Source organism: Lichenostomus cassidix, chromosome 2 (assembly GCF_008360975.1).
Source record: "Lichenostomus cassidix isolate B80296 chromosome 2, HeHo_3.0, whole genome shotgun sequence".
In the NCBI taxonomy this organism is placed as follows: Eukaryota; Metazoa; Chordata; class Aves; order Passeriformes; family Meliphagidae; genus Lichenostomus; species Lichenostomus cassidix.
This window is the reverse complement of record NC_139482.1, coordinates 19735022-19750567: the sequence shown is the minus strand read 5'-3', so window position 1 is coordinate 19750567 and position 15546 is coordinate 19735022. Positions and strand designations below refer to the sequence as shown.

Here is a 15546-nt window from a genome sequence, read left to right as displayed (position 1 = left end):
TAATTTTAGTTCTATTCTTCACTAAATACTTGAGAAGGAATTGTTTAAAAGATCCCAATATAATTTTACTTATTTTTTTTTCTTATTTCTCATAAAATTATTTCTGTCATTTCTATAATAACGTGTTTCTCTCCATCAAACCACAGTAGAAACAGAGCAAGCTAAGAGAACTATTAGTCCAGAAGTACAAAATAACAGTCATTCAGATGAAAGCAGATCTTCCTTTGAGAGGCTATAGCTGGTTTTGGGAACAGTAACAGCTTATGTGCTTCCCCCTGGTCCAGCTTGTAATCAGAAACTTGGGTTTAATATCAATTGGCTCTCCAGGACTCTTAAAAATAGACTTTCCTAGTAAAAGGCAAGCTGTCAGGAAAGGAAGAACTCATTAGCACACTAGAAATTATGCCTGATATTAGCAATAAACCAGCAATAAGTTTTCAGGACTTGTGGATCGACTACTACTATGTAGGTAATCTTTAGAATTTACTATATTGGGTAATGTTGTTTGGCTCTAGTCACAAGAAAATTATGAAAATTAATCATAGCATGTCAAGTAAAATTACTGAAATAAATTTTCAAAGTAATGTCTATTTAATCTACCGCAAATTTACTGTGAATCCTGGATTGTTTGATACAGTGTTTTTGGAGATACATTAATGTAAAATACAGTTTTTTCTCTAGCTAAATGTTTCTAAATTATACCAATAATTTAGTATGGCTACATGTGTTCTTAATCTTGAAAATGCATTAGATAATTCATACTTTGCCTGGTGGGTTTGGGCTTTTTCCCTCTATTTTACAAAGTATGTAAACCACATAAAGCAAATCTCTCAGAAGTGGTTTTTTTTTGTATTTGGAATGTTGCTTATGAAAATCTTCTGTTTTACAGGTACACTGATAAAGCCTGAAGCAAACTACAAATTTGGTAGGGCTTTTCCTCTTTCACAAAGATTACTGTATGGTTTTCAGACTTTGTACAGACCAGACAGGAAAGTATTATATATGATTCTTTATCTTTCAGACTACCAACTCACCAAGGATGGATGGATTATATATGAAAATAAGCAGTACTATTTCAGCAAAGAACAAGTCCATATGGAAGAAGCACGGAGGATTTGTCAGAAGAACTTTGCAGATCTTGTTGTCATTGAGAAAGAAAGCAAAAGACGATTTCTGTGGCAATATGTAAGCAGAAAGTCTATTAATTATAGCTGAACTGTGAAGCAGTGCAGATGATAAAATAAAAGGAACATACTAAATATTTAGCAAGGCTGGAGTCCTGAGCTGTTGTCTTATGTTACTCATTTACAGACAAATAGATTTTTTCAGGACCTGTAAAAAAATTACTATTGTTTTTAATAGGTAGAGGAAAATGGCATGAAAATATTAAAGGTGCAGCAAGAATAGTCCCAGCCCACATTGCTTATCTCTTCTAGATATGTAGTGCTCAGCACAGTGATTATTGCTTTTCTGTCCAGTGGGTTCCTCACTCCAGGTTGTTCCATATATCCCTGTTGTCTGCTTGAAACGAGTCCAAGCCTACAGTATTCTTATGTGAGGCTCCAATTCTGGAAAAAAAAAAAGGAAAAGAAGTAAACATAGGCATGGTTAATTGGCTTTCAGGTTTTTGCTTGACGTTAAGGAACACAGTAGTGCTTACCTATTAATTACTTTTATTTTAGATTTACACAAAACACAGAGGAAAATCATATTTCATCGGCTTAGTTATCAGCTTTGATCAGAGATTCAGGTGAGTAAAGGAAAACTGGTAATGGATAACAAATGATTGTAAATTCATCTCACTCTTAGGGAGCATTTCTGTACTTCAGTTTCACAAGCTAAAAACTGTTGTGCAACTGACTTCTGGATAGTTTTCAGGAGATGTCACAGATCAGAAGTGTTACATTCATCTATACTGAAGCAGAGAAATGCACTTTCCTTCCAAATTTGGGAGAGCAAAACCAATAAAATTGTGGCTAAGATGCAGCTCACCTAATGTCTTACACTGAAAGAACTGCAACTCTACATTGGTAGTGAGGAGAAGCAGCTTATTTTGGGATGTTATTTACCTGATCCACTTCTGACATCAACCTAAGGGTGAGATTTTCTCTGACCAGATCTCCAATGGCTACAGAGAAAGCCCAGGAGGTTTTGAAAAAATGTATATGTAAGGGTTAAATCAAATTAATCCCAAGTGATTCAGGTTATGTGAGCTGGAAGCAAGAAGTGTAAGTAGCACCTCATCAACAGCTTTCTGAAATTTCATGTAGGAAACTTGTTTCAACAGTGTGTTTGTAGAAGTCTTTCAGGAGGACACCTTTCTGGGACATACAGGATGTCCATACGCTGGTGGTACTAAGCAGATGAGGAGCAGCAGCAATGCTGTGGCTCTCTCCAGGGTGTGCAGAGCCTTTGCCCTCTCTAAACTGCTAAAACCTTGCTTAGGCCTCTGCCCAAAATTACCTTGTGACTGACTGATTGCTGAGATGTCTGTCTGGCAGCAACTTGTTTCTTCCAGATGGCTGGATGACACCCCAGTGAATTATGTTGCCTGGGCTCCAAATGAACCAAATTTTGCGAATAATGATGAAAACTGTGTGATAATGGCAGAAGATTTTGGTGAGTAAAATAGCAACAAGATTTGGTAAAATCTGGGTAAAATTTAGCATGAAAATTCAAAATGTTTGTTATATACTAAATTTGAGGCTACCCCACAAAGAGGTAATTCAACACTGATATTTTTTTTGTAATGCACAGAAGTTTGAAACTGTGCCATCACTTTTAGGAAAAAAAACATATTGCAGAGAAAGGAGGAGTGTATTTGCGTAAATGTGTTTCATTTGTGCTTTATGAATGCCATTTAGGGCTGACTGCTGTAGTAGTTGTACAAGAGTTCCTCTGTATTCTGTAATCTTTACAATTATTGTCTGTATTCCATTCCTTACAGGCCTTTGGAAAGATATAAATTGTGGTATGAAAAACACCTTTATCTGTGAAAGGCAAAATTCAACTTACTCAGGATTTGCTCCTACTGTACTTCCACCTCTGGGAGGATGTCCTGAAACTTGGCTTTTGTTTCACAATAAGGTGTGTAATAAATCTCAGCCATATTTAGCAGATTTGCTATAGGTGAAGAAAACAACTATCTCACTGTACAAATTTCCTCTCTTTATACTAATTTATACCATTTTATTACATGGTATTCTAGTTAGCAGTTCATTAAATTTTCAGGTTGGCAAATTTGTAACTAAATATCAAAAAAGAGGTGATTTGAATATTTGAAGTTATAATTTTTTTAAATGTCTATGTGCCTTTAGCCATACTTACTTTTCCAGTTTCTAGATACTTCTGCTTATTTTAGGCATACTTTCTGCATGGAAATCCTGATCCATTATCCTAATCAGTAGTGTAACCCTGTTTTTCTGAGTAATGCATATGAAAAAATGAAAGGTCACACTTTCCATAAGGAATCAGCTATCACAGCAACTCATCTTAAGCTGAGTAACACCAACATCAATAAATGTCACATCAAATCTAACAAACAAAAAAGCATTGCTTTCTGCTAAGTTAAGCAGAAAAACCCCCAGACATATGAACTTTAAAAAACCTCAACAAACAAACAAGAGAGAAAAACCACAAATCAATCCCACAATTCAGTCACTGGGAAAAGTTTTTGTGCATTCAAAGGGCATGAAAAGGGAAGAGCCATGTCTCCTGTCCCTCAGAACATACACAATCACACAAAAAATATTTTACATTGGTATTTAGGAAAAACCCCAATGGGTTATTAATACACCATAAAAAAGGACACTTTTTCCTGATGCTGTTCCACTCATGTGAGTTCTCACATGAGCTCAGGTTTTAGCACTCCATCTGTGATGTACAATTGAAAGAACCTGGCCTGAGAGATTATTACTTGCTTTCCCAAATTATGTTCCCAATCAGGAAACAGTTCCAGTCTCTCAAAAATTCCACTTATCAGCAATGTGACCAGAAATTACCTGTGAGCCTTGGACACCTATCTAATTCCTCAAAAGCTTTTGACTGTTGTGCACTCTTGCCCCACAAGTACTGTGCATGTGTCACATGGATTTTTGGGGTCTTCTTCTTTCTGGCCCACAGAATTTGTGTTTCAGCAGATACCCCATCTGCCCCTCTTTGGATGTAGGGATTAGCACTGAATTAATTCAAATCCATGGTTTTAATACTCTCTGACACCTGAAATTCTGTGTAATCCTTTACTCTCTCCACAGTGTTATAAAATATTTGGAACCACAGAAGATGAGAAACTATCTTGGCATTCAGCAAGAAGTGTTTGTAGGGAATTAGGGGGAAACTTGGCCTCTATACACAATGTTCAAGTGCAAGGTATGACATCTGAGCCTTACAGCACTACATATGAAGCACTACACTTTTCACCATCTAATGGTGAGGCTGAACTGACCCCCAGGTCTAAATAGCATAATCTATAAAGGATGACCTGGAGCTGTTTGATCCAGAGAGAAGACTAGAGTGAGGTGTTATGACACTTCTCAAATTTTGGCAAACATCTTATGTTGCAGGAACAGAATAATCTGCTCCCTAAGGCCTTGGAAGATGAGATAAATTGTAATAGTTTATAGTCATGAAATGCTCACAGATATTCAAGTTAGGCAGTAAACAAACATCCATCAGAAATTAAGTATCTGCAGTTGATGCCACCTTGGGAAAGACAATTTAATCCTTTTGATATCACTTCTAGCCCTGATTGCTATAATATTTCCAAGAAGCCTAAATAATTTTTACCTATTTTTTTTCTTTTCCCCACCTTTTTTCCTTAAATCCAACTGCTTCAGTTCAATTTCCCATTGCAATTTTTCTATTTTACCATTAGCTCATAATCTAACAATACTGAAGTTGATATTTCCAAGATATTTAGAAGACGATTGGTTGTTTCATTTGTAATTTGATTTACATGGAATTTGAAGAAAGGAAAGTCCTCAAGTACTTTTTATTTTATTTTTTTATTCTATTTTCCATTAGCCTTCCTCACCTTCCACCTAAAGGATGTTGCCAATGAAATGTGGATTGGGCTGAATGACATTAACAGTGAGGATAGATACCTTTGGACTGATGGAAGCATTTTTGACTATTCAAACTGGGGGAGAGGATTCCCATTCAGAGATAAATACGCAATGGTTGATTGGAAGTATATTACAATAGAGGTAATCAGAAAAAAAAATCCGAAAATGAGTAATTTAAATAGCATACTCAAAGTCTGAGTAACCAGCCTGACTTTTGTCTCAGCTAAGATATTATTTTCAATAGATTAAAGACGATGGGAACTGAATATTTCAAAGATCAAATTTTTAAAGCTGTACTCAGGAATTAAAAGCCTGTTTAGAGGCTAGGCTTACTCTGCAGAAAAGGAAACCTGTATTATTTTTACTGCTAGAATTAATTACGCTTATTAGAATTATAATATTTTACTGATTGTGATTTTTGCTCTGGTTTATTGTTTTTCCATGTGACATGAATCCAAATGAAACTTCAGCAAATTCAGTACAGATTACCATTAACTACATAGTAAAAATAACTTCTATACTTTGGTAAACTGACAAAGGCTCTTGCAGGAATCTGCCAATGAAAGTACATTTGCTTAAGATATATCATATAATACATTTAATTTCCCAGAAGCAATACATGAAAAGAAGGGCCAGAAAATTAGAACATAAGGCTATTAACATTTTCTCCTCCCACCTATTTCTATTATTTTGTTGGGAATTTTGCACTATATCAGCAACAATTTTTTTCCCCTAGACTGACTGTATTGCAATGACAAAAAGATCAGTAGATGAAGCAGGATTATGGGAAAATACTGACTGCCAGCATAAAAAAAGCTACATTTGCCAGATGGACAGTGGTAAGTTTTATTTTTCACTTATTTTTGTTGCAAAACATTTACTGAACAATCCGACCATTTAAGTCCTCAGCTGTAAGTGCACAGCTGTGGCTGTAGCAGGCAGGGTGAGAGAAACAGGGCTACTTTTCTGGCTCAGGAATTTCAGAAAAAAAAGCCACTCTGAGATGAAGACTATAGAAAATATTGTGCTTTAGGACTTCTCCCCTATCAGCACACCCATCAACACTCAGAGAGGCTGACCTTGCCTACCCTGCAGACATCCACACTTCAATCAGGTGCCTGCACATGGCATAAGGACACTTTGAAGGAAGGATTTACCTGCCCCATCATAAGAAAAATGCCCAAACCAGGTTCCTAGAAGGGCTATGCCTTCAAAATACCTGTTTTCTCTATTAACAGAAAAGTTTAGTCATCTGTGCTTTACCCACCTCTCCCAGATATAGGTGCCTGAATCCAGTTATTTTGCGAATACAAAACAGAGACAAATCCACCAGTGACCTCCAGCTGAGGTTAACTGAGGTCAATTAAACTGATCAGATTGCTTGTCTGTCTCTAGAAAGGTCTTCATATCACAATAACAGCAATACCCAGGAGGGCAAAAGTTCTAGTTTTCTTCACGTAGCTTAGGGTGGGAGACACATCCGGAGCACAGCTACACTGCAGAGTCTGCAGGAACAAAACCAGGGAACTGCTGAGCAGCAAGTGAAAATAGAGGAAGAAGCCACAGCTGGGTCAGATGATTCACAGCTCTGTCCCATGCAGGTGCAGAAAGCTGAATGAGGATGCCACTAGCAAAAACAATTGCCAGGGTGTCCTCAACAGTGACTGAACACAAAGACAGTTTCTGCATTTTTTTCTGTCCCCATCACTAGTTTAGGCCTTTGCCTTCTACTTCTGCATATATAATTTAAAGTACAAATACAGTTTCCTTTTTCACTTCATCCTGCAATGGAAAGATGTAGCAGCAGGGTGACAAACTTTTCTCAGAATGAAATTATTTTGAGACTGAAGTGGTGAGGAGATTTTGTTCTGTGCTCATACCTGGGAAGGACTTCACCTGCACTGAGGTGGGGCGACAGGGAGAGCCCTGGGCAGGGGGAACCATGCTGGAGCCACTATTCACATAATTTCATCAGGTCAGTTTCAATATCTATAGATACACACAGATCATTCTCTGCTTCTCCCTAATCCCTGAATGTGTATTTACACCATAGTTTAAAATAATTCCAAATTGCCATTAAAATAAGTCTCTTGGGTTTTAAGTAAGAAACACTGTTACTTGATGCTTGTGCTGCCATGCTATATTCACCTGTTACTCAGAAGTAATACTCCTATTCAGCAGCTAGTAATTTTTCACTGTTTTCTGCTCTTCCTCTCAAATTTGTTCCTAAAATTTGTTCCTGCAGATCCTGAACTGTTTCATTCCACTAGTGCTCCAGGTTCTGATTTTGTCCATTATGATAACAGCAGCTATTTAATAATTCCATCTAAAATGAATTGGGAAGAAGCAAGAAAAGCATGCAAAGAGAAATCATCAGAGCTTGCCAGCATTTCTGATTATTACAGTAATATATTCTTGCTGCTGCAGGCAGTGCAGTATGGAGAGCCCCTGTGGATTGGGCTCAACAGCAATGTGGTAAGATTCATAAATTCATAGCTGATGCAGTTAAATGATTACTATTAGTAATTAGTAATTAGTAATTAGTAATTAGTATGCAGTTAAATGGTTACTATTAGCAGGGAGAATTGTAGCATCAACAGATTTAGAAACCTAGGACTGGTGGACAGTCTCACAACTTTTGACTTCATCTATCTTAGATCATTAAACTTCATCTTAGGCAATGAAAAAGGATGAGAACCTTTGGCGGTGCTGGACTCTCTTTACTACTTCTGTGTGAATCTTAGATACTTAGGTCAAAATATGTGGTAAACTTTCAGACGGCCATTTTTAGGACAGGTGACCCCTACTCAAAGGGTCCAAGATGGTCAGGATGGCTAGTGTCTCATGGTCATTGGCAGCTGTGGCTTTTCCATTATGTTTTGGTTCAGAAGGGTTCATAGGGCAAACCACACACCTTTGGACACACACTCCTTGTTACTCCCTGTTACACCCAAGGATTAAAATCAGTAAAAGCTATATTGTACCAGAAGTGGTGAATACTGAGATCCAGGTCCACCACTTTGTCAGGGAACACTTGAGTGAGAATCAGTCTTATTAGCTCTGTGACTGAGTGACAAATTGAGCTTCAGCTTCCCTGGTAAATACACAGTTGATAAATGCACTTAGCTATCATGTTTCTATTGCATTGTTCTTTGATCTGACTAAACCACCTTGATAATAAAAACGAGCTCTTCCATCAGTAATAATCATCTTAACTATTCATTGTTTTTACTAATTGTGATTCCACGGTTATACAGTGTAGCAAAACATGTCTGAAATTCAGTATCCCTAGGTATACTTATAAGAAATACTGTGTAAAAATAGCATTTCTGATTATTTGATGCAGCAACTCTCTGATAAATCCCCTCAGAAGGGCTACATTGTCTGATAAAATGAACTTGTTGCTGAAAAATACATATTTCCACTATTCTAACGGTGTGTCCCCCTGCCACACAAAATGCTCACAGAAGTGGTGGCTAGTCACCAACCTTAAAATAAATCCTTGCATTTGCATAAGTCCACAGGACATCTCTACTCAAACCAAAATAATAATGTTTAAGTCCACTGATATCAAAGTTGGTTCTTTTTTTAGAGTCATAGAAACATGATTTAGAAAGTAGCTAAAACTCCATTTTGATCAAGGTTGAATGACCAGACATTCCCCTGGTACTTACAAACAAGTTATCTTTGCTCTTGCAGAGTCAAGCTTTGTGGTTTCTCCTGCTCCCCAGGCAGTGAGTGACCTTGCTCTGATGATGCTGAGCTCATTACGACCTTGTGTACCTGGTGTCTCCCTTGACACAACTAGACACTGGAGTGAGATCACATCTTATCCCCCTCTTCCTTCCTAATGTCAGCCTGGAATATATTGTCTTTGTCTGTTCACTTTTCCTTGTAATTCTTTTGATTCTGCCTGGAAAAGAAAAAAGGGGAGGAGAGAAGACGAAACAAAGACTCAAGAATTCTTGCTCAGCATATCTCTTTTACTTCATACACAGTAAAAGTTTCCTCAGGTTTTTCATAGTGGTAGCTGCAGTTTACTCTGGAATGTTTCTCTTCAAAATTCCTGGAGTTTAGAATCCTTGTTTGACAGCCAAATCTGAGACCCATTTCCACCTGAGCTTTCCTTGGGTTTCGTGTCCTATGGTCTCGTGTGCTTCGTGGAGATCTGACTCCTCTGGGATGGTGATAACACCTCACAACATTGCCCAACAAGGACTGAGTCCCCAGGGAGCATCACTTAGACTTCAAAACACTTCCATGGGCTGTTTCAGCATGGTGTTCTGTTTTTATGCTTCTGAGCCCTGATTCAGCCAGTATTTTAACAGTATACAAACAGCTGTCTGTATCACTTAAAAATGTGCTTCTGTATAACTGCATTTATCTGAAACAGCAGATGGGAGTGTAGAAAGGTTATGCTAAATGTCTCTTTCAATTTTAGAATTATGGCTACTATAGATGGACCGATAAAAGGAAAATAAGTTTTTCTAAGTGGGACTATGGAGAACCGAAACAGAAAAGAGCCTGTGTCTATCTAGCACTCTCTGAGCGCTGGAGAACAGCACCTTGTAATGAAAAACATTTTCCTGTTTGCAAAAAATCTGAGGGTAAGTCATGGTGATGAGTTTTGGTTTTTACAGCAGAAGTCTTGCTTTATCTGCTTTGACTGAATTACAATATTCTAAGTATATAGTAAGGAAGAATAAGCCTGAGCATGTGAAGTCCATTTCTTTATTTTGCATGAACAATGTTTTATTTTGATGGAGTTGACATTCACCTGCCAAGATCCTGCCATTTTACTGGACTGGAGAGATAGCTGGTATGGGCAGGCAGACAGATCATAGAGATTGTGGGAGCGTTAAACATTTCACATTGAGTCTAGAAAGTAAAATGTTTGCTGATGGGGGTTTTATAGGAATATCTGTAATCAATGAAGTCCACAGAGTATAAAGTAAATTTTGTTTCTCCAGCATATCCACATTATTCCTACACTGGTCATTACTTCATTTTTGTTAGATTCCACAAGCTGGATAAAGGAGAAGGACTTGTATCTGATGAAAAAGGGTCTGTTAGTGGTCCAAACAGAAGTTTACACTTAGTGTTTCTATGGGTACCACTGAGGAATTCTACACAGTAAAAGCTACAGGCAAACCTCAAGATGGGACTGAGCTTTTTTGCTTTCTCATTTGTGCCAAGATTAACATCTCTTAGCTCTAATGACGCAGACTCAATGGAAATTCAGAGTTTATTTGGGTTTTTCTTTTTGTTTGTTTGTTTGGCTGGTTTGGTTTTGGGTTGGGGTTTTTGTGGGTTTTTTGTTGGTTGGCTGTTTTTTAATTTCTTTTCTAGGCCTTGCTCTGAACTTCATAGCTATTTGTGACTTTTGTTTTAAAAGCACATGTACTAAGTGACAATGCTGCTTTTTCTTTCCATATGCCATTGCTTGCAGAAAAATGGGGAGCTACTACATAGTCAATGAGCCTCAGATTGTTCCATGCTTTGTCAGATTTAAGGATGTTCAGAAATTTTATGTAAGGATTGTCATCTTGAGGAAAATATTAAATGGGAAAATTCTACAGTAAACTAGGGTTTATATGATATTTCATTTAAAATAAAACGTATTTGAACTTCTTGAGTATTTGGGAGTTTTCTAGGGATTTTTTTTTTCTGCTTGCTAATGCATTTTTATTAATACAAATTTGTTGGTTATAACAAAATAAACTAGAACCAAAATCCTTGAACACTCAAATATCCTTAAGACAGTCCAAGCTGGGTTTACTTAGCAACACAGAAGAGCACAGGTTCACAGAGTCATCCTCTCATGACTGACTAGTCCTGCTCCTCATTGTCACTCTTGACTTAGACACTGACAATTCTAACACTGTGTGCCAAAAAATACTTTCAGTACTTTTAAGAAGAGGTGGTTTTAATACTTGATTTCATGTATGAAGAACTGCAATTCTTACTGTATGAAAGCATCTGTAATATCTCACTTCTTCTAGATGTACTTCCTTCTGATTCCCCCCAGAAAACTGGAACATGTCCTGAATCAGATCACATATCTTGGATTCCTTTCCGAAGCCACTGCTATAACTTCAATGCCAATGAAATGAGCTGGGCTCAGGCTGTGACTCAGTGCATTCAATCAGGTAATTATTATTTTTACCCAAATACAAGATTTCAATGTTGACATAAAAAGAAGTCTTCAAAAAAATCTTGAAATGCAAAATCTACAACTATTAATAGTAAGGAATAAGTGTCTCATTTGTTTTTTATTGTTAAGCACTTTTCAGTCATGTTGAATTTAAGGTGATCAGACTTGCTTGTTTTATTTTTTCAGCTGTGTTTGTTTCTTGTTATATTTTTTCATTCAAAAAATTTCTCCTTTTAGTAAGATTTTAAATTTTATGCAATTAAAACATAAACAAACAAAGGCCTTATTCCTTCTTTTTTCCATATCTCTCCCTTCACAATAGGCCAAGTAAATATCATACAAACAGTCACTCATTTTTAACGCAGGCTTTGTGATCCACAAGGGGTTGCATGTGCTGCCTGGAAGCCCTTGCTCTATCAGCAAGGCTCCCTGGCAGACTGCAGAGCCTGGGGAGGGAAAATGCTTCCCTCCCTCTCCTTGGAGACATCTGTTCCTGGCCAAGAGCAGGAGCAGCACCTTGGCACTGTCACCTTTGCTGCTGAGCCACCAGCTCTCTCATCCCTGTCTCAGGAGACAAAAAGAAAGAGAAAAGGAAGTACAGTAGTGCCCAAAAGAAATGGATCCTTTGTTTCATATATTTTTAGATTCTCTTAGGTCTCTTACTCTACCACCATTGCCAGAAAAATTAATACATCAGTTTGAATTGCAGATTTGTTTGATGTGCAATATTTAATGCTATGCATTATTCTGTCAAACCGTGGAGAACAGATAAATAATCACCCATAATTCCTATGAAAAATATCATCCAATCACATGCAAATATAGTGCCTGGTGTTTAAAATTCATCATCTTCCCTGAACATTCTTGTGTTTCACGTCAAATGACTTTGTTCATTGTCTTTGCTGTTCCCCTATAGCAGGATGCTACTTTGTGGTCTCTATTTCAATTTTTGTTTACTCCCTACCAACAGGAGAGGTTTTTTATTAACTTCAACTTATTTTAAAGCTGTAAATACGTCGGCGATATCTCCAATCATCTTCCACTGTTTTTTTTATAGGTGGTATGTTGACTTCTGTAGAAGATCTGGATGAATCAAACTTTTTAATGCAACATGCAGACTTATACACAAGCAAGACAAGTGGCTTTTGGATAGGAATATACAGAAATGTAAATGGTAACTATTTTGAGTTCTATAAATAATCATAAACAGACCTTATTAAATGGACAAAAATATTACTAAAATAAATTGGTTTTAAGCAACCAACTCAAGTACAGTAGAAATTCAGACCTCAGTCCTCTCTGAGGTTGTCTCTTATTTTTGGTCTTTGATAAAGTTTTCCTGTTGGGGAAAAGTCCCGTCTGGCTCTCAACTTCTCATGGCTGGGGAACACTCATGTGGGACCTGTGGGAGTCCAGCCAGAGCCCACAGCATCAAGATCCTCTGTGACTCTGTATGGAGAAAATTAGGCTGCTTGCTAAAGCACACAGTAGAAAACATGCATTGAGAAGAAAACACTGTTATCAGACTACAAGCAGTCAGGGCTTTATTTTAGATTTTCAGCCCATTAAAACATCAAAAAAAAAATTTTAGAGTTTATGAAAAAAGAAAGTTTTAATTTTAACTAGACATATGTTTAAGCATTACAGTAAAAGCTGCTTGATTTTAATTGAGTGCTGCTGAAATAATAATTCAGAATTTTTTTAAAGAAGTCTGAATTTAGCTTTTTCAGTTTGAAACTTTAATATCCTGGGCAAAAATATGGAGACATTAAAACCAAGTTATGACCAAGAAATCTGCAAATCATAATTTGGGAAAGCAATTATATGGTTTTTGAGACAATAAACAACCACATATTGAATTTTTGAAGCAAGTAGTATTGCTTTATTAGGCTGGAAAGTAATATTACGTTAACATTCACTAAGGTGAAGACCTTTGCTGTGGATCTGTTAGTATTGATGCTAATATTTGCAACATCAGGGCAGCTGCTTTGGCAAGACAACAGTGCCTTGGACTTTGTCAACTGGGCTGAGGGGCAACCCTCGGGGGACGAGCTGGCTTTCTGCGTGGAGATGTCTGCACTCACTGGCTACTGGAGTGTCCTGCCTTGCCCTTCCCAAAAGGGTTTTATTTGTAAGAAACCAACGAGTAAGTGACTTCTATAACATTTGCTCTTGCCATTTGCAGTTTTATTTCAGTAGTAATAGCACAATATGATCATTACAAAAGGCTGACACAAAATTTTGCATTTACATTCCTGCTTATCACCTGTTGCAATGTTCAGACAAAAATAATATGAATATATTCTTTTTTGTTTGCCCTGTTCATGATTTCTTGCTTCATAAACTCAGATTTTCTTGCATTCTATGAGGAATATTCAATTAATAAGTGAAAATTATAAATTTCCTGAAAAAATATTAACTCCTTTGTTATTTTGTTCCCCCCCCAACATAAACACTTTTTTTTCTACTAACATTCCTATTTTCTTTCTATGGAACAAGAGTGGCATCAGTAATTTGCTATTCTTCCTCTTGCTGTACTATGATACATGCTGTTCCAGTAAGAGATGGATGAAGCAATTCTATTTAAATAGCAGCAGAAGTGCAATCCAGAGAGCATATAGTGACCTTTGCAAAGAGTAGAAGTGTTTTGGTTGGCTTTTTTTTTTTTTTTTAATGTTTTGTTTCTGTATAACTGAGCACCATCTGCTTCGGTCAGGAAGTAGCAATATCAGAATATTGTGAGCCAAGCGGCCATGTGGTATTTTGGAGTTTAACTGTTACTTCTGCAGAAAAGTCCAATTTCCTGCCCTGTTTCACAACCCCAAGGTTCAGGATGTTCCTGAGGTTCGGTCCTTTCCCCCCAGAGCAAACCTGCAGCTGGTGGGGGAAGCAGCACTCACAGCAGCGTTCGGGACACGCTCTGGAAAGGAAAATTCCGCTTTTGGGGACAACGCCTAGTTTTCTTTGCAGACAACGAACTGAAAGAACCGAATGATATAGTTCTTTGTTACCACACGTGCGAGAAAGCAGAAACTCACTGTCACCACACACTTTACTCGCTGGGTTTGCCCGTGAGCAGCCCTGAGGTGCAGTGCCAAGGCACAGAGGACATTCCCTGACACGGGGCTCTCCTGGACGGCGCTTCAGCACAACCAAGTATTCATCCCATTACAGCCAGCTCTGCCTCCTTCCACGGAACAAATTGAACAGCTGCCTCTCCCTGGTGCTCGCAAACACGCCAGATCTCAGTGCATTGCTGTGATCCTGCTGCACCAGCCCGGCTCCTGCTGCATCCCGGGGTGCCGCTGCCCGCGGGGAGCATCCATCCCTGCCCTGGCCAGCATCCATCCCTGCCCTGGCCAGCATCCATCCCTGCCCGGGCCAGCATCCATCCCAGCAGCTCCCAGGCAGGCTCCAGGAAAAGCCTTGCACACGGCGCCCTCTGTGCCCAGCCGGGAAAAGCTGCACAGGAAACCTTGAGCTGGCAGGTGTAATTATGGATGCAAATGAGTTATGGTACATTAAGAGCTGCTGGGTCTCAGAGGAGCCGTGTGCAGTACAGGAGAGCTCAAATATCCCCAGCCGTGGATCAAGCTGATCCCAATCTCCGCAGGAAGCAGAGCCGGTGAAAAGGGCAAGGTTAATTAAAGAGGAGAGAAGAGAGAGTCCACCTAAAACTGTCAGAAACTACCAGTGCTTGGACACATCTTGGTTATTAAAAAAGGAGAAAGAAGGGGGCTTTAATATGCAAAACACAGTGGTTTTTTTGAAGGGCATATCAGGTTAAAAAATCTTCCACACCTTTTCATCTTCGTTGATTTAGCAGATGTGTTTCCAGGAGAAGTGATGATGATGTGCAGGTTACCAGACCTTTTGTTAACATGACATGGTCAGGAAGAAAATGTGACCTTTTTAGATTTTAACTAAACATTTGTCTTTATCTTTGACAGCTATTCTTAAAGCAGCTGCAAATGGGAAAGGTAGGACTTTCTTTTCCTTCCAAATAGTTCCCAAAGATACGTGCTTGAATTTAATACTATTTATTTCATGTATATATATATATTTAATAAGACCTTATTTACCTAGTTGCCATTGAACTCTTCCCTTGCTTAATTTAGCAATACCTGTAAGACACTTAGGGAACCCCAAGATAACCAAATGCTTTGGTAAATTGATCACTCCCTCTTTGATCCTCCTTTTGCATGGTAAGATCTATGAGGAGGACTGACACAGAGACATTATGATAGATTTTCCCCCTGGAAATTAAGGGAAAAATTATAGTTCTCAATATTCTTTTATTTGTGGCTACAGTTCATTCATTTCTATTTA

General features: G+C 38.1%; 1 protein-coding gene across 1 annotated transcript in view; it reads left to right on the top strand.

Annotated features, from left to right (window-relative positions):
* Positions 1–15546, top strand: part of LOC146440913 (macrophage mannose receptor 1-like) — a 32740-nt gene that overhangs the window by 16285 nt on the left and 909 nt on the right. The window contains exons 15-28 of the mRNA XM_085050593.1: positions 890–925; positions 1022–1185; positions 1683–1750; positions 2519–2619; positions 2948–3087; positions 4254–4368; positions 5023–5204; positions 5800–5902; positions 7309–7538; positions 9505–9670; positions 11066–11212; positions 12275–12391; positions 13196–13363; positions 15168–15197. Coding sequence (XP_084906719.1) covers positions 890–925; positions 1022–1185; positions 1683–1750; positions 2519–2619; positions 2948–3087; positions 4254–4368; positions 5023–5204; positions 5800–5902; positions 7309–7538; positions 9505–9670; positions 11066–11212; positions 12275–12391; positions 13196–13363; positions 15168–15197 — 1767 coding nt within the window. The remainder of the gene's footprint in view (positions 1–889; positions 926–1021; positions 1186–1682; positions 1751–2518; positions 2620–2947; positions 3088–4253; positions 4369–5022; positions 5205–5799; positions 5903–7308; positions 7539–9504; positions 9671–11065; positions 11213–12274; positions 12392–13195; positions 13364–15167; positions 15198–15546) is intronic.